The 18,455-nt window shown below is 40.8% G+C and overlaps 4 protein-coding genes across 8 annotated transcripts; 3 read left to right on the top strand and 1 right to left on the bottom strand.

The window, feature by feature from the left end:
• Positions 1-122: 122 nt before the first annotated feature.
• LOC111081107 (tubulin alpha-4 chain) lies at positions 123-2,001 on the top strand. The gene is made up of 2 exons (XM_022377052.2): positions 123-218; positions 525-2,001. The coding sequence occupies exons 1-2, from the start codon at positions 216-218 to the stop codon at positions 1,914-1,916; spliced, it is 1,395 nt and encodes a 464-aa protein (XP_022232744.2). The 5' UTR covers positions 123-215; the 3' UTR covers positions 1,917-2,001.
• A 230-nt stretch (positions 2,002-2,231) lies between these two features.
• On the top strand, positions 2,232-3,515 carry LOC111081108. The gene is made up of 2 exons (XM_022377053.2): positions 2,232-3,346; positions 3,412-3,515. The coding sequence occupies exon 1, from the start codon at positions 2,333-2,335 to the stop codon at positions 3,281-3,283; it is 951 nt and encodes a 316-aa protein (XP_022232745.1). The 5' UTR covers positions 2,232-2,332; the 3' UTR covers positions 3,284-3,346; positions 3,412-3,515.
• A 594-nt stretch (positions 3,516-4,109) lies between these two features.
• LOC111081102 (ribose-phosphate pyrophosphokinase 2) lies at positions 4,110-16,904 on the bottom strand. Of its 5 annotated transcripts, none has more exons than XM_022377047.2 (9): positions 16,814-16,904; positions 14,757-14,982; positions 9,489-9,672; positions 8,670-8,738; positions 6,481-6,591; positions 5,274-5,398; positions 5,011-5,209; positions 4,794-4,928; positions 4,110-4,731 (listed from the first exon to the last, which is right to left on the bottom strand). In XM_022377047.2, the coding sequence occupies exons 2-9, from the start codon at positions 14,972-14,974 to the stop codon at positions 4,639-4,641; spliced, it is 1,134 nt and encodes a 377-aa protein (XP_022232739.1). In that variant the 5' UTR covers positions 14,975-14,982; positions 16,814-16,904; the 3' UTR covers positions 4,110-4,638. The 5 variants fall into 5 exon arrangements, with proteins under 5 accessions (XP_022232739.1, XP_022232736.2, XP_022232737.2 ...); XM_022377044.2 differs by lacking the exon at positions 16,814-16,904 and adding an exon at positions 15,726-15,816; XM_022377045.2 differs by lacking the exon at positions 16,814-16,904 and adding an exon at positions 15,726-15,814 and having other exon boundaries at positions 6,481-6,579.
• On the top strand, positions 5,464-6,237 carry LOC111081105 (sperm flagellar protein 1-like). The gene is made up of 2 exons (XM_022377050.2): positions 5,464-6,008; positions 6,073-6,237. Exon 1 carries the CDS (start codon positions 5,567-5,569, stop codon positions 5,951-5,953), a length of 387 nt encoding a protein of 128 aa, XP_022232742.1. The 5' UTR covers positions 5,464-5,566; the 3' UTR covers positions 5,954-6,008; positions 6,073-6,237.
• Positions 16,905-18,455: the final 1,551 nt, after the last annotated feature.

An 18,455-nucleotide genomic window follows, 5' to 3' on the forward strand; every position in this document is an offset into this window, starting at 1 on the left:
CTGCTCTGCTGCAGTTTGACATTCCTCTTTGCGCGCGCTCCGTAACGGTGCTCTTCCAAGTTTTTTTCCGAGCGGCGTGGACGGACGAGCAAAAGGAGAAAAAGAAGATATCCAAAAGACGTAGAGAAGTCGTCCGTGTCCCGTGGCCCCTTGAAAATTGATTTTAAATTGTATTTCCATATTTTAGCTGTGCAAAAAGAATAAACACACGTAAAATGGTGAGATTTAAATACAAATCTTTCGAATAAAGCGCACTAAGTAGCATTATTGTTAAAAGAAATTATAAAACAAGCAAGAAATATGCTGGAAAGTCGCTTTTATGTAAATTTCCCAGCACACCAGAGATATCCCTGATTGAATATCGATGGGATTGTAAAGTTTTAGCAAAGTTTACGTCGGGAAATCTCCAGATGATCGGCCAAAGAGTTTTCTGCTCGGAAATCGGATTAATTTTCCTAACCTCCAACAATGGCGGCGTCTTCTGTTTCTCCTTCTCTATCTTTCGTCTCGCTCTCCTTTTTTAGCGCGAAGTCATCTCCATCCAGATCGGGCAGTGCGGCATCCAGATAGGGAATTCCTGCTGGGAGCTATATCTCCTCGAGCACGGCATCAATTTGGATGGCAGCCCCAAAACCAAGGAGGAGCTGGTGGCCAGCGGCAGCAGCGCCAGTGTGGGGCACGACACCACGGCCAATGATGCACGGACCTTCTTCACGGAGACGGGCAACGGAAAGCAAGTTCCACGCTCCATATTCGTCGACCTGGAGCCGACGGTCATCGATGATGTGCGGAACGGACCCATGCGGGATCTCTACCATCCGGAGCAGCTGATCTCGGGGAAAGAGGACGCGGCCAACAATTATGCCCGCGGCCGCTACTCCATTGGCAAGGAGGTGATCGACAAGGTGACGTCCCGACTGCAGAAGATCGCCGAGCAGTGCGACAGCCTGCAGGGCTTCCTCATTTTCCACTCGCTGGGTGGAGGCACTGGCTCCGGGTTCACCTCGCTGCTGGTGGAGCGCCTCTCGACCGACTACAGCAAGAAATGTAAGCTGGACTTTGCCGTCTACCCCTCGCCCAAGGTCTCCACGGCCGTGGTGGAGCCCTACAACGCCCTGCTAACTACCCACTCGACCATCGAGCACTCCGACTGCGTCTTCATGGTGGACAACGAGGCCATCTACGATATCTGCAACAATAGCCTGGGTGTGGACCGACCGGCCTATCTTAATCTGAATCGGCTGATCGCCCAGATTGTCAGCTCCACGACGGCCTCCCTGCGATTCAATGGCTCCATGAATGTGGATCTCAATGAGTTCCAAACGAATCTGGTACCCTTTCCGCGCATCCACTTCCCCCTGGTGGCATACGCTCCGCTGATGTCCGCCTCGCGGGCTGCCCACGAGCAGCACGCCATCACGACGCTGACAAACGCCTGCTTCGAGTCGTCCAACATGATGGTCAAGTGCGATCCGCGGGCCGGCAAATTCATGGCCTGCTGCATGCTATACCGCGGCGATGTGGTGCCCAAGGATGTCAATGCCGCCGTCTCGGCCATCAAGTCCAAGCGGCATATCCAGTTTGTCGACTGGTGTCCCACCGGCTTTAAGATCGGCATTAACTACGAGAAGCCAGCCTTCGTCCCCGAAGGAGATCTGGCCCCCACGTCCCGTGCCTGCTGCATGCTCTCCAACACCACAGCCATCTCGGTGGCCTTCTCCAATCTGTCGTACAAGTTCGATCTGATGTTCAGGAAGCGTGCCTTCGTCCACTGGTACGTCGGCGAGGGCATGGAGGAGGGAGAGTTCACCGAGGCACGCGAGAACATTGCCGTGCTGGAGCGCGACTTCGAGGAGGTCGGCCTGGACAATGCGGACGATGCGGCAGGCGATGACGAAGAATTCGATGAGTACTGAGACCAGATCGAACACACTAAATATTTCATCTTAATTATGTAAATAAATTAATATCGTCTGGAAACGAAACAAATGTATTTGTAGATGGATTTTTCAAGGGTTGGGGCTTGCAATTGCAATCCATACATAACTAAATAAAAGAATAGTTCGTAAGTAGAGTTATTGAAGTGTTATCAAGGGACGTGAGCATGCCATACATGTAATGCACAAAGATCCCATCTGTTGTAGAAACCATCCAGATTGGAAGTTTCAAAGGTATCAGCATCAAACAAGAGATACTTCTCGAGATACGTCGTTGAATCAAAATCATCTAGTGTTCATTGAGCATACACATCTCATTTAAAACCATTTCGGAAGACGAAAACTCTCAGACGTTACAGAAAATAAATTTTCCTAAAAATCGAAATTCCAACAAAATGTCGCACATACGTCATCTTAATACGGATGAACACAGAAATCTAAATCTGTGGCTTAAAGAGCAACACATCGATCTGAATGCAAAAAAAAGACGCGAGCTCTCTGATGTCCTGCCGGTGGCCGCAATTGTCAAGAGTGTATACACTCGTCTGGTGGACCTGAATACCTATACACCCTCACGGCACAGTGTGGCTCTCAAGTTAAAGAATTGGGAGATTTTTAATCAGAAGGTTCTTAAGAAACTGCACATGAAATTGTCCGCATCAGAAATAAAGGATCTCGCCCAAGGCAGAACAGGAGCAATAGAGTCGCTGTTCTACGACCTTTTCGTGGCAGACACCAGCGCCAAGACATGCAGTGAATCAAAGACATCCAACGAGTCGTTGAAAAAACTGAGAGGGACGCCTAAGAAACCCAGCAAGTCGTTCAAGGAGTGTAAAGAATCGTTGCAGAGACGCAACGAATCGTTGCAAATACCAAACGAATCGTTGCAGAGACACAACGATTCGTTACAAGGACCCAACGAATCGTTGCAGAAGCCAAACGAATCGTTGCTTAGACCCAACGATTTGTTAAAGGATCCCAGCGAGTGGTCGAAGTCGAGGGCACTGACCTTCAACCACATCTCAAGGCCTGCCCCTGTCCTGGAATTGTCGGAGATGTTAATCGTCGATGCGGGGCAAACGATCAACGGGAAGGAACTGGAATTGCCGTTCAACGTTGTGCCTTACGATATTTACGAGGAGGACATGCGCAAAAGCTTAGCAAAGGACGCCTTTATTATAAGACTAGAAGAGAAATCAAAATATCTGGAAAATATTATAAAGTCAAAGGAGAACCGCATAAACGTTCTGATGAGCCAGATGTGTAAACTATCGGATAAATTTTTATACATTCATTCAAATTTTATCAATAATGTGGATGACCTTAGTAGTACTCCAGGTATCTAGATCCAATCAAACCACCTTTCCGATCTGGATATACATGTGTTATTCCAAGATGCCCCAATTTGGGTAAGCTTAGTTCGCAGAAATCCATCGAATGGTATTTTAAAAACTTTTCTAATTCTTTCTTTTAGATGTTTGGAGTTCCTGGGTGTGTTTATACCTACATATATATTTTTGAATGTTCATTTTGGTTTTTAAGACATTTCATTTGGTTTTTGAATGAAATTAAATTATTTATGAATTTCTGTATCTTTGATTATGTCTGTTTTGTAGATCTATATTTAGAATCCAAATTGTATCTTTCACAGTAACTCATACCATACCGAATCACTCGTTGCGTATGGTCGCTAGTGCCGATCGCTGATGGGAAATTGTTTCAGCGAATCAATATGTAGGATATGTAGGATACATATGGAACAGTATCTACACCTTACTGGAGCACAGTTTGGGCGTAAATCTTTTTTAGATCAGCATCGATGTCTTCGAGTAAAAATATTTTGAATTAGTTTTCTGTAATATTTTTTTTTATATTTTCTTTAGGTTTTTTTGTTGTGGGTTTTGTTTTTGTTTTACTGTTAATTATTTTTTTTACCGCCTATTTGCTATTTTCTTGTTTTCAATTTTATTTTATTTTGTTTTCTCTTATCTTTTGTTTTGCTTAATTTTACTAGAATTTTTGTTGTTTTACTTTGAACTTGCAAGTACTTTTGCGTTTTCTTTTTTTTTTTGTTGGCTTTTGTTGCTTCTCTTCTCAAGAACTTACATTAAAGAATCATCAAAAATTTGTTGCACAGTGTAAAGTTACAATATATTCTTGTGTGTGTGTGTGTGTGTGTGTGGGTGTTTGTGTGAGTGTTTATATATATATCTTCTACAGTGTTTGTTTTTTTTATATAAATCTATATCTAAATTTCTCTCTAAGAGCAGGCCAATGTGTATGGTGATTAAAAGTGGAAATTCTCTTGAGAATCGGAAAAAAAGGGGATTGAACAAAACTCTTAATATACAAAAGGAAAGCAATGGAAATTAGTGAACTTTTGTGTGTGTGTGTATTTAGGCTCTATTCAGTATATAATTACATAATGACATTTTCATCCCCCTCCCCCCGCGGATCTACTCTGAGTTGCATTTTGCTTTAATTACAATAGTTAATCCATAAAAAATATATAACGATGATGATGGCAAAAATATGTATGTTTCAAGTGTTTTGTTTTTATGTTGTTGGTGTTGTTGCAATTAATTGCATTTTAAATTGTTATTAAAGTTGCTATGGGTGTTGTGGGTGTTGTGGTTGTTGTGGTTGTTGTGGTTGTTCTAGTTTTTTGCTGCTGCTCTAAATTGGTGCTCTAGTCATGAATTTAGTATGGAACATTTGAGAAGAGATACGAGACGCTCTCGCCATTGTGTGTCCGTCTGACGGCCTCAGCGAACATCATCGACACATCAATGCACTGCAATAAGAGAAGAGTACAATTAGCGAGCGCTACAATTGGGGTCTTAGATGAGGACTAACCTGGATCTTAGGACAATCGCGCATATGTCCATCCTGTGGTATGGTATTGGTCACAACGACCGCCTCGAAACAGGCATTGTTGATCCGCGAGATCGCCGGACCAGAGAAAATGCCATGCGTCAGTATGGCATACACCTGAAATCGGAATTCGGGAACAGTTTTTAGAATTAGAAGAGAACTACTACATATACATAGTATGTTTATAAATAGTACATACCTTCGTGGCTCCAGCCTCGACCAGACGATCGGCAGCATGGACTATGGTGCCGCATGTATCGGCCATATCATCGACCAGAATAGCAATCTTGTCCTTCACATCGCCCACCAGCACCATCGAGGCCACCTCATTGGCCTTTTTACGCTCCTTGTGTATCAGAGCGAACTCCACATTCAAGCGATCGGCAATCGACGTGACACTAGAGCGGAAATATAATACCGATTATAAAAGGGTAAGGAACCATATATCTATATTTGACTTACCGCTTGGCACCGCCAGCATCGGGCGAGACAATGATCGAGTTCTTCCATTCGGGAATGTTCTCCTTGATCCACTTGAGTACTGCTGGCTCGGCATAGAGATTATCAACTGGTATATCGAAGAAGCCCTGGTGAAGCAAAAGAAAACAAATCCAAATGATCGAGTATGCATTGGAAAACCTTTGGCAAACGAATATCGTTTTAAATCAGTTTGCAAGTCAAGCCCGTTCAAATCACTACAGAAAATTGTTGTTACAGAAAAGAAAACATTTCCTTAAAATAGTAATTCCAAGAAAATGTCACATATTCGTCCTCTTCAACCCGATGAATGCAGCAATCTGAATCTGTGGCTCAAGATGCATCAAATCGACATAAATGCCAAAAAACGACGCGAACTCTCCGATGTCCTTCCGGTGGCCACAATTGTCAAGATGGTCTACACCCGTCTGGTGGACCTGAATCCCTACGCACAACCACGAAACAGTGTGGCTAACAAGTTGCAGAACTGGAAGGTTTTCAATTTTACGGTCCTCAAGAAACTAAACTTAAAGCTGTCCGAATCGGACATGAGGGAGCTCGCTGAAGGCAAGGTGGGCGCAATAGAGTGGCTGTTCCATGAACTCTTCGTTCGCCCGGAGAATCTTCACGGCGAGGATGACCAAGTCATTCGTACAGCAATTTAGATGCAATCAAACCTTTTTCTGTTCTTGATATGGATCCAAGACGCGCTAAGATTGGGTGAGCTTTGTTCACAGAGATCCCTCAAATGGTATTTTTAATGCTTTTCTATCCTGTCTTTTAGATATTGCCAATACCTGGAGACGCCTACATATATTTTTTTAAAGTTAATTTTGGGTTTTCAAACTTTATTTGGGTTTTGAAAAAAACAAAATTATTTTAGCTGTGCATATTGAAAATCAAATAAAAGCAAATTACCTTATCGCAAATGATTTTGTGACAAATTAAATATCGATATGGTTTAGACCTCGAATGGTACGATAACAAGAAGCTTCAACTGACATAAGATGTATGTACATATACATATGTATATGTACATGCAATTTTAAATAAAAGATTTCTTCATTTTCATATTAAATTAACTAGTAAGATTAAATTAAATTTCGCTCAGCTCTGACTTCCCTTCTACAGAAATATTTCTCAGTGTTCCCAGTGTTTCCGTATTCATTTGGTTTATTTTGATTCGACTTACCTGAATCTGTGAGGCATGTAGATCCATGGTTATGATGTGATCGGCACCGGCAACGGACAGCATGTTGGCCACCAATTTGGCCGAGATGGGCGCACGACTCTGTGCATTGACCAGCGTAGGAAAAAGAGAGGCAATGGAAAGTTAACATTAGCGCAGCTAGTAAGGTGGGACTGTCTCCTATGCGGAGGTGGGTGTGTGGTTGGGCTTAGGGCTAGAGGCATTATGAGGAAAATAAACCATGAAAATCAAAATCGAACATGGACACACATACATATAGTATAGGATATACACATAAAAACCAACAAAGAGGCTGAACGTTCCAATATATAATGTAATTCATAGACAAAAGAGACTTTCGCTTGCGACAACACAAAGGACAAATAAATGTGTGCAGTGGTGCACCCCCCAAGATGAGCTGAGAGCGAAGATCATTGATGAGCGAGCCCTCCCCTGCCCACTCCCACATACATATGATGAGAGTGCAACTTCAGTTAGAGACACGTTTAATTATAATTAATTAATAATTATTGATCGGTTAATATACGGAAACGGAAGTGATTTTCTGTTTATTTATCCCTATTTGTTTTTTGTTGGCATGCAGAAATACGATTACTATTTGTGTTTGGAATTGGATTTTGTCTGGGGTTTCGGGATGTATTTCTTTTAGAGGGATAAAATCATCATCTGGGGGGGATCAACTCAAAGGAAATCAAAACAATATAAACAATATGAACGCAACAAAGCAAAAGTCTGAAGCAATTTTATTTCTTTTCCGCGCGCTGCAGCAGCACTGAGAATAATGCCAGCGGGGGATGGGATAATGAACCCATTTATCCAAACACTTTGGCAGCAGCGGCACTGGCACGGCACTCACGACTACTCACAGTATATTGTTTGGCTGAAAACTCCTAAGTTTACGAGTATTTTTATCGAAATTTTGTTTGGTATTTTGGGTAATTTATTGTTTGTATTTTTTTTTGATGAGAGACAGATACAGATAGACGGAGATTATAAAAAGAAAAAAAGAAGAGAACATAAAAATGTCAGAATAATTAAAGAATTTAAGAATTATAAATTTTAAAAAAAATTTGCATTTGGAAAACGGATGGGACGGACAGGTTGTGTCGTCGGGTGAGGGAGTGTCTTCTTTTAGGTTTAGGATTAGTTAACAAAGATTGAAGCAATAATTAAGGGAAAGGCATCATCAATTCATCTCAGTTCCATTCTATGAGCAGACCTCAATACAATATTCAGCTGAATGTCAAGAACCTCCTTTTTAGTCCAATGAAATGGGTGTGCTGTTTTTCTACAGATTATTATACATAGATTGTTGTATCAGTTACAGCAATGAAAAATATTTTTGCAATTCGCGAATGTAACCCCACGGGTTCACAGCCACCCTCCATTGACGTCAAAAATATGAATTATCTGTAGTACCGAATGGAGTGGAAAAACTCAACCAAATCGAAAACAAGTAGAACCAAAAGACGAGCCTGTTGCCAGGCACCGATAGGAGGGGATCCCATCTCAAAAGTGCAAGATCACAACAATCAACAGATCACATCACCAGTCAAGTCAACACAGCACGACACAAAAATATATTTATTACAATATGTGGATTAATTATGTAAATTTGTAAAAATATTTGTTTAATTTATTCAATTTCTTTGTTGCAATGCAGCGTTTGCCAAACGAGACAAAAGCCAAAAACAAACAAACAAACAAAAAAAATGGTGTCGGGGAAAATGTGGAAAATTTTAGTTATTTTTCTTGCCAATTTAAAAAGATTAGTTTTTTTACGGGGTAGGGATAGGTCTTTACGGGGTGGGGGTTTCTTGGGTATTACATGCATGCGGCAGACAAAAAGCGATTTATCTCTAGAGAAACTTGTTGTTGTTGTTAGCCGAGAGACGGCGACCCAGGTGAGAGATTCGATTCCTTTTTTTGTTTTGTTTGGTTGGGTGAGAGAAATGAGAGATATCTGAGAGGATGAGAGTTATTGCCATGTATATTCCTTTTAGAGTTGAACGTTTTGTTGTTTTTTTTTTGTTGTTGTTTGTTTAATTAGAAAATCAAGTTTCAACTCCCATTATTGTAGTATTGTATATAGAACATAAAAATGTGAGATATAAGTAGGTGAGAGTTGGTTTTGTTTTGTTTTGCTAGTTAAAAGAAGGAAAGGTAAATACCCTAAATTTCCAATCGTAGTTTTTCTTGGCTAGTTTCTTGTTCTCCTCTTTATCCTCACCGCCAGCCAACTTCGCGAAGAATCAGAAAGAAAGTACATCAGGAGAGAAACGGAGAAACAAAGAGAAAGAGAGAAAAGGAGAGGCACACACACACACAGACGCAGGGTGGGAAGAGAGAGAGTGGGTGAGAGAGCGGGGGGTAGGTTGCAGGAGATAGATAGGCAGAGAGAGCGAGCGTGGCACGGAAATATATAAAAATATATATAAATTAAATATTAATTACTAAATGGAGGAGAAAATTATATAAAATATTCATCAAAAATTCACATAAAATTAATGTCAAAAATTTTCCACATTTTCCAATTACGTGCTTTTCGGTTTTTTAGCTTTTGCTTTTGGGTTTGCCTTTTGTTTTCCAGCTTAGCTTTCTTGTAAATATAATTCAAATTGTTTAACAAAATGCATTAGCAACATACACACACACACAGATAATACAGAAATAGATATACATATGTAGAAATATAGTATCCATATACGAGTAGAGATATAGGATATTATACGGATTTATACAGATATATTTGTATGTAAACAATCGAGCTAAACACTGGAAAACATTCGAAGGGAGAAGCATACTTAGCTTTTCCCTCCGTTATGGAACGAAAAAAATATAATAGAGTTTCATCTGTTTTGCTTTGTGTGTGCTTTGATTTTAGAAGATATATCAGATCTATACTTGGTTTTTCATTGCACGTACTGTACATTGAGTAGATTTTTTTTTACTGGGGAAAAAGCACACAGATCCTGTTAGGGCAAACCTACCTTATCTTTTTTATCTTGGCGGGCATATGGAAAGCAAGGAATCACAGCTGTAACACGAGAGGCTGAGGCGATCTTGCACGCATTGATCATGATCAGCAGCTCCATCAAATTGTCGTTGATCTCCCCGGAGCCAGACTGTACGATGTACACATCCTCGCCGCGCACCGATTCCCCAATTTCCACACTGCAAAAGACAAAGACAAATACATGTTCAGGTTTAGAGATACATAAACAGTTTTTTATTTCTCAATTATTTTTTATTTATGCGATTCGATATGTCCATTGTTTTGAGTAGAGCTCGCATTTCTTGTCAAGTAATCCTTTCTACTCCCTCGTTATTGTAATTGATGGATAATCTAAACAAGGCACTCCTCAATGGAAACCGAATACCGTACGAAACCTTTTTTTATGCCTCATATGGCGTATGAGTAATTATTTTTCCAGACGCTAACGGTGCAATTTCTGATTGGTTTATTATTTTGTATACATTTGCTTTTAGGTCTACAGTATTTCTTAAGAGTTCTATAGATTTGATACATTTTTAATGAAATTATCACATATACGAGTAATGTGTTAAATTGCTAAACACTATGCTCTAGAGACGATGGGAAAGGGTAAGACATCTAGGCAATACCTTTGTACAGTCTATACATACTCGTATAGTAGCATCTGTTTACTAATTAAACAAATTATGACAGCTGTCACAAACAAATATAATTAAAGAGATTATATTCTAGTATTCTATTATATTGCATATTTTAGTTTTCTATTATAATTCTTTTTAAAATATACGAAAGAATATGAAAATTATTCTTTGTTAGTAACGTAAAGCTTAAAAATATACTACGCACAAAGGTATCTACAATTGTTTATAAGGCAATCATCAGCAATCAGAAAATAAATTTCTTTTCATTAAACAATTTTCGACAAATTGTCTTTTCTAGTTTTTTCTCTGTTCGTTTGCTTATAGTTTTTTGTCTTTTGTTTTCCATTCCAAGGTTAATTGAATTACATGATGGACGAATTTCAAACTACACCATTACCCCCATCCCCTTTGCCAGTCGCAATCCGAAACCCACTCTCACGACCACTCCCAAACTATCGATTGAACGACCTGTGAAAATGTAGCCAACGTACATCATAAATCATTTGTGTCAACGTTTGGGTTTATCGTTACCCTATAAAACAAACATTGAAAGCTCTTTGGATGGATCTCAATGCAGTCTTAAGACCTAATCGATGTTTTTATACCCTTGCGAAAACACTACTAAACATAATACACAAAAAAACGTCTGCAAAGTTGACTGTTTTAATATGATCAAATAAAGGCAAATGTGGGAAAAACTTGGGAGTCCAGTTGAGCGTAATTCCATTTTCCATATTCATATTCCGTTATGTTAGTGGCCCATGTGCAGTGAAACTTTTTTTCTTCATTCGAATATACATCCTTACGTAGAGGGTAGCAATAAGAGGAAATATAAATATTAATGACACACAAACATTAAATATCAACCATCCTACAAAGAATATTTCTAGTTTTGTTTCATTCTGCAATTTTTCAACCGAACAAAAACACTGGCACATCAGCTGTTCGCTTAAGTAAAGATTCAATGTAGTCCCATATTTATGCCAAACCGTGCACCACTCACTCGTAGTACAAGCTTATCAAACATACAGAAAATTATATTGACCAGCTGTTTTTTGGGTATTTTCTTATCAACCGGCTGTGAGACTCTGAGCCTCGGTCAGCAGATATTTTCTGGCTGCTAAATGCAATGATTTCATCACCCCCTGTCCGGATGCAATTCGGCGTAAAATTAATGCATTTTTGAAGAGATTGCTCGGACGTGACTCTGTCTTGGGTCTCTGTGGCTGTGCCTGTGGCAGAGGCAAACACTTTCACCGCCATGACATTGCTGGCATGCCGGCAACATGGGCCATATGAGCACTGGGGAGGTATGAGGGGGAAAATTCGAGGCAGCAATTGGCAGTAGGCCAAAAACTGTCGCATTGTCCGCGTAACAGAAGCAAAAGAACCACAACAGCAAACAGCAACAGCAACATAAGCATCAATAGCATCCATCCATCCATCCGCAGCAGCTGTTTTTTTGGCCGACCGTCAAATAGAGTTTGCTATTATTCATTTCGTTTTCTTTTGTTTTTTATGTATGTACATACATATGTATGTATGTATTTTTATCTGTTTCTTTGCCGGACGGTTGGATCAGCCAGCCAGTCTCAGGTCTGTCTGCCTGCCCGTGTGATAATATGTATAAGCCAAAAAGCTAAGCAAGTTAATCTATGGGTGCCGAAGATCATATACCCTTTCTGTTTTAGGTGAGAATTGAATGTTTATTAAGCTAATTCAAGCTAGAAGTATGTGTTGATTAAAGGGCGGTAGAAATCTAGATCTTAATAATGTTTAAGATTCTTATATCACCGGAATATAGAGTGATTATGATGATTTTTGGGGTTGCAAACACCTGGTCGAAAAGTAGGAAAGGAAACGCAAAACAAGAGCAAAAGAATGGGAACCAAAAACTGGTTGCCACACGAAACCCCAGTTGCCACTAACCCTCTCTCTCTCGCTCTTTAACCCACTAAGCTTATCTCAGTCCAACGAAATCTAAAGCGCTTTCGCTTAGTTTGTGTTATCAGCTGGCTCTCGGAAACCACCCTCCCTCCCTGCTAGTTGAGATACCCAACGACCTCACAAGAAAAACACGCAAATTCCTTATCGATCAAACTTTACAGTCGAAAACGGTGGTAGAAAATAGAACCAATACTAAAAATGCTTTGTAATTGACATTTTGAGGGGGCGTTTACGGAAGAAGTTTGGAAAAGTTTTAGATTGCGTGCTCTATGGAACCTTGAAATTTACGAACCACTTTGGGTTTATAGAAATTGGTCATTTCCATTGGTGGGCGGCTTTTCCTTTACCAAAGGTCATTTGTGGGGTATTCTTTTATGGGGAGGGTATTGAGAAGTAGGGGTGTGGGCTTTGGCCGCCATTAATTGACAGATAAACATTTAATGCCTGATATATTAATCACTTTATTGGATCACGTGACACAAAAAAGAAAGAAAGAACAGGAATAAAATCGGAAGAATTATTTCCTCTTGAATTATAATGCTTTTTGGAATATAATGATATGCATAGCTACACGAAGTGGCACCCATATATCAACACGTGTTTCAGGATTTGCTGCATCACAGACATGCATACATACAATACATACATATGTGTACATATCATATAGAATGAATACAGAATGGTAAAATTAACCTTAACTATAATTTCTTTCCGCTCTTTTCAATTTGAATAATAGTTTAAGCGGTGATCCGTTTTTCTAGGTTGTTATCCTCCATTATAATGGCCTGACCAAAAAAAAAGCCAATTTGTGTCAGTCATAATCGTAACATTTCTCTTATGTACATATGTACATACATATGGACATTTAGTATACCATCTCAGTGATGTCATCTGAGCGCCCTTCAATTGAGTATAATCTCGACTATAGCTTGATCTCTAGATCCCAGGCCAGACCTGACGAAAGAAACAACATCATCAGCATCATCAAATTTTGCTATCAGGAATCGTAATCAAGACAGCAGCAAAGCTTGACCCGTTACAACAAAAAGCTAGAAGTGGAGCAATAAGAGCGCCAGAACATGGACGAGAAGAGAGACGACGAAAACAAAGCCGACAAGTGCAAAACAACAGCAGCAACAACCACTATACACACACGTGGGGGTCTGACGTTTGGCGAGAGCGAGCCCCAAACCGAGAGAGACCCAAAGAGAACAGTAGCAGCAGCAGCGCCAATATAAAACATGCGGGGGCGGCGCTGTCGATGTCGACGTCTGCTGACGGCTGTCAGTGTGGCGCTCTTCTGTCGCTTTATTGGCCTCTCTTTGCCTGTCTCTCACTCACTTTACCCACTCTCAGTCAGCAAACGAAAAACGTGACAGAGACGTGGTGTTGTGGTTTTCTGCTCGTAGGCTTTTGATACCCTCGATAAGGGGTTTGGGTTTGAGCAACAATTTGCTACTCTATAAGACGACAAGGTTTCATCGCCGTTTTCAATGAGCGCTATCTCTGGCTTTATTCGGAACTCGTATTTATACCTAAAAGCGATACGAGCTTCGAGTATACGGTAGAATGGAGAGAAATATGTACATAACTGTGGATGACGATTCTTGACGTTGAAATTAAAGGGTATGCAACGGTTCAATCCCCGCCAGGTGCGATGCCCTTTCTTGCTCTTTCCTTTGGGGCCCACCTTTGCGTGAGTGAGTGTGTGTGCGAGTGCGAGCATAACAAAAACACGCACACTGTCAAGCGCGTATCATGTCAAAAAGCTTAACGCGTATTATAACCTCTATTTTCGTTTTTTTTCTCGTTCTTCTTCTATCGTTTGCCACTAATTGTTTGTAATGTTTCAATTTTGTCATTTTCCTAAAAATCTTTTTCTACGGCTCGTGTTGATAAGGAAACGTTGAAAACTCTCTGGATTTTATTTATTGTTTGTTGCACAGCTGACTGGCAAAGTGTTGGTGTGTGTACGAGATAGAGAGAGCAAAAAGCAGAGAGGGAAGAAACCGAAAGCGTGCAAGCCGCAAGTCTAGACACACACACTCGCTCACTGAAAGCAACACATACACAGCTGCTAATTTAATTAAAAATATAAAATAAATACATTTTCTTCTTTAGATCTTTTGTGGTTGGGCTACACTTTGCACTTTTTTGTTTAATTTTTTGGCGAAAATTGCACGCGACATTGCCAATGTTGCCGTGCCAGCGGAAGAGAAGAGCAGAGGGAGCTTCTCACACACACTCGAAAAGGCACACTCACGCTACACACACGCGGCAGGGCCAAGCAGCGACAACGACAAAGACGGTGTACAGTCCACTTGTTAAATCAATAAAAATAAAAAGAAATCGAGGAAAAAGATTGCCACAAACTTTAAGAAAAACAATCATAGCTCCCCACTCAAGTCGGGATCGAACCCGAGGCACATTTATGGCCCCTGGGGAAGGGCCCCGCTGTCTAGGCGGGCAACCTTCAGCGAATGTCAAGGACCACTGGGCACTGAATAGCCTCTAGCACATGTCTCACACGAGACATCATTTTTCTAAGCATCCAATTAGCACTTGGTATACGTTCGAAGGACTTTTTCACCGCGGATCAGTTCACTTTGTTCATTTAAAATTTTCACTTTTCGGGGGTTCAATTATTTTTTTGCGAGGAAAATGCTTAGTCTTACCAGGTTTCCAAATTGCTGAACTTCTTGGTGACCACCTTGCCGAGATCGATGCCCAGACGATCGACAATGCGCTGGGCCAGGTCCGGATGCGAGGTGCCCGAAAACACTTTAATGTTCGGCATTCTGGAGTGGATTAAATTTAGACTACCAGCCTGTTTCTCCAAATTGTCTCGGATCAAACTTCTAGCGCGTATCGGATTAGCAGAACGTACTGGCATCACACAATCTACGAGTAGAAGTTTTTATTATAAATTTTTTTTGCAAAAGCAGAGCGCCATCGGGCAGCGACGTCGCCGCCCCATCTGTGAAGGTGCATGCTTGTGTTTGTGTGGAGCAGAGAGTGAGTAAGAGCGCCAAAGGCGCTTGTAAGAGAATAGCGGCGCATGTAAAAGCATCAGAAGCTAGAATGCGCTCTCTCACACTTACGACAGTTTTTCATTCATATAGGCAGCAGCGTAAAAGCTTAGCGCACGAGTGTATGTGTGAGAGCGACAAAACTTGAAAGCCATGTGATTTTTCGACCGTTCTCTTCCCGCGTTAGAGCTGGAACAGAATCGATGTTTGTTTGAATCTAATCGATTGGGTCGGAGGCGATGTTTTCTTTTTTTAATTCTTTAGGAAATTATTTTTTTTGTTCCTACAGTTTATTTTTAAAAAGAATAAAATATTTTTCACCCAAAATAAGTATAGATCAATGTCGGAAGTATTTCTGCGGCTACAAACACTGTATCTTCTCACTATTTTCCTTCACAAACAAACCAAAACGCCGAGAGGACATAAAATCCTCTCTTTTTTTCTCACTGCTTGAGCATACAAAATATGCTGGCATGCCAACAGGCGCGCGCCAAAAAGATCCACTGGCGCCCAACGAACAGCTGTTCGTTGCATATTCACGAAGTGGCCATGAAATTTACATACACACACTCACACACGGTATATTTTCAGGATATTGGATAGATTTTTACGCACCATTTGGCTGGGGCTCGGAGCATTTCTTATCTGGCATACTGTACCCAGGAATCGATTTGCTGCTCGTGTCTCGTTTGTCAGGTGAGCGGCGACTGAAACACCGTTTTGTTGTGCCAGTCCTACGCAGGTCTCTCTCTCTCGCTCCACCTCTCTCTGCCGGATAGACAGCTGTTTTTCTAGTGTTAATGCAATATTTCTAAGAATCTTGGAGATTGGGGCCGCAGCAGAAACAGCACATGAGCGCAGCAGCGGCAGCGAGCGAGCAAATGGAACTGAGCGCTGTACAACATGGCGTATGCATCCATCACACATACACAATGCCCAGCACCAGCACGCACCCAAATAAAGCACAGGGATGAAGAGAGTCAAAGAGAGTGAGTGACAAAGGATGATATGCGCAGTTGAATGCCGAAGGGAAGCAAGCTTTCTTTATATTTTTAACAACACAATTTTTGTGTGCTTTCACTCTCTTTCTCTTGCTCACGCTCAGCTGTTTTATACTAAACGAAGGACAGAGAATCTGTTGTTTTGTGTTTCATATGTACATATGTAGGTACCTCCCTCCATGTTGCACTTGAGATTGAAGGAAATTTGAAATTGAAAGAAAAACTCTAACAAAAATATGTGCATATTCTGAGGACAATGCAACCCACAGAAGCTATAAGGGGCTAATCATGTTTTTGCAATCAATCATACGCCCCCATCTCCTCTACCTGACACTGTCGCGCTGGGCCGTGTACAGTCTATCCATCGATGGGGGGCTCGTCTTGCTGTTGTTGTACAACTGTACTTGAGATGCTGTACGTGAACGGAGGAATGCCAGATCTGCGATTTGTCAAATGCTTTGCGTATCTAAATATAAATGAACTAAAGCTAAATGCTGACGCACTCTCCACGGTATTATCCATGCGGCTGACGCAAATGGCGTTGCAAATGCTAAACAAAGCGAGGCACCGCAGAGAGTGGAAAAACCACGTGCCGCATTTTGAGACGCACGTTTTTCCACGGAGACAAAACAAAACTCAACACTCACGCACAAAAACACAAACAGAAAAAGATACAGATACAGATATAGAGACATTACTTACTTGAACCATGTGCAGAGGCAAGAGTGTTGCAATTACTGGGTTCACAATTAGTAATATCTAGTTATATTGTTGTATGGTTAATAAACACACTATTGAGATGGCCCCTGGGGAGGTTCTATATTCTCAGCTCCCACAAAATGCAGCCGATTCTCCGAAAATGCAAAAGCTGAATGAATCAGAGAATGACTATGTCAGCAGAAGCAGCAAGCGAGCGAGCGAAGTTTTGAAGTTGTGGTGTGGAAAAAGAGAGAGAGAAAGAGAGCAAGGAACCAGATAGCACTGAAAGGGAAAGAGAGCCGGCATATGTATATTGTTTGTATTGGTCATTCCAACACGTGTGTTCCCAACAAACAATTTCTGTCGAAGAGCCTCTTGCTGGGTTCTTCTCGATCCGAATGGTTGCTTCGTTGGCTCCCCAATACACACGCATTTATTGGGCACGTTTTGGGGCTTTGTTTGGGTCTGGACTCGGGCAAAACGTGAACGTGAACCAAAAGAGAATTGATCAATTAAAGGTTACTCGACCCGGATATATCCTGTATGTAGGTCGACTAGATATTTATAGTCTCACTGAATATGCACCGATCAACAGCGACTCCTGACCCCAACATCGGACAAGCGGACAATGAGAGCGAAACGACCGTTAAACGTTATATACCCCAAATATCTGGCATGAAAATGAGCTCGTGTAGCATAATTAGTGATATTTCTATTCTTTTAGGACTGTTGCCAAGGGAGGACTACGCCTGAGAAGTACGTACAAAACTTAGATTTGTTTATAAGAGGCCAAACGGGTTTCGTATTTCAGACCACATACATACAAGTAATGAAACCATCTTGCTAAGGTCAGAATAAGTTGTGTTCTGAGCTCTCAAGATCAGAGACGCCATGGAAAATAACCTCAGCTCTGTACCAATGAAAGGCTGCGGCTGATTGAATTGGAGGTAGATATCTCTGTGGAGTGGGGGTTTTTTGCCCCGAATACGAAACAATTTTGATAAGAAAACTATTTTTGAGTGGGTTGCAAAAAGAATTGTAGGCCGAAATCAAATTGTAAAGCCACATAACTCTTTATTCCTTTAATATTAATGTTTCATATATTATTTCATGGAGTTAATTATTTTTCATTGTGCATATGCAGATGTGCATACATATACATATGCCTATGACTTGTCTTGGGTTCTATATTTTCCCTTAACCCAGATATATGTACATATGTAGGTATCTAAAGCATAAACTGTTGATAGAATCTAAAAATATATGCATATATATTCGATTTTTGGTATTCAAAATGGGAAAAAACCGCAGAAAAGTCACTATAATTCGTTTCAAAACTTATAAAAGAAAGGGTATATACCTAGGGTATCACAGAGGCAACCCAACCCAACCAGAATTAGGCTAACAAATAGAAAATGAAAAAGAAGTGTTAATTAAAGATAGGGTATAGTTGATCATAGGCCACCCCCACACCACACCATTTACGCCACTAAAGTGCCACCTGTAACTCGTAAACGCAAATTCAAGTTCTGCTTATCGCACAAAAATACCGATACTGTTTGATATTTTTGTGTGCGTCTCTAATTTTATCACCATTTTTTTAAGGCTGTTACATTTGAAATCAATACATGAAATCTAAATGTTG

The sequence above is a fragment of the Drosophila obscura genome, unplaced genomic scaffold, assembly GCF_018151105.1.
Source record: "Drosophila obscura isolate BZ-5 IFL unplaced genomic scaffold, ASM1815110v1 contig_181, whole genome shotgun sequence".
Classification (NCBI taxonomy): domain Eukaryota; kingdom Metazoa; phylum Arthropoda; class Insecta; order Diptera; family Drosophilidae; genus Drosophila; species Drosophila obscura.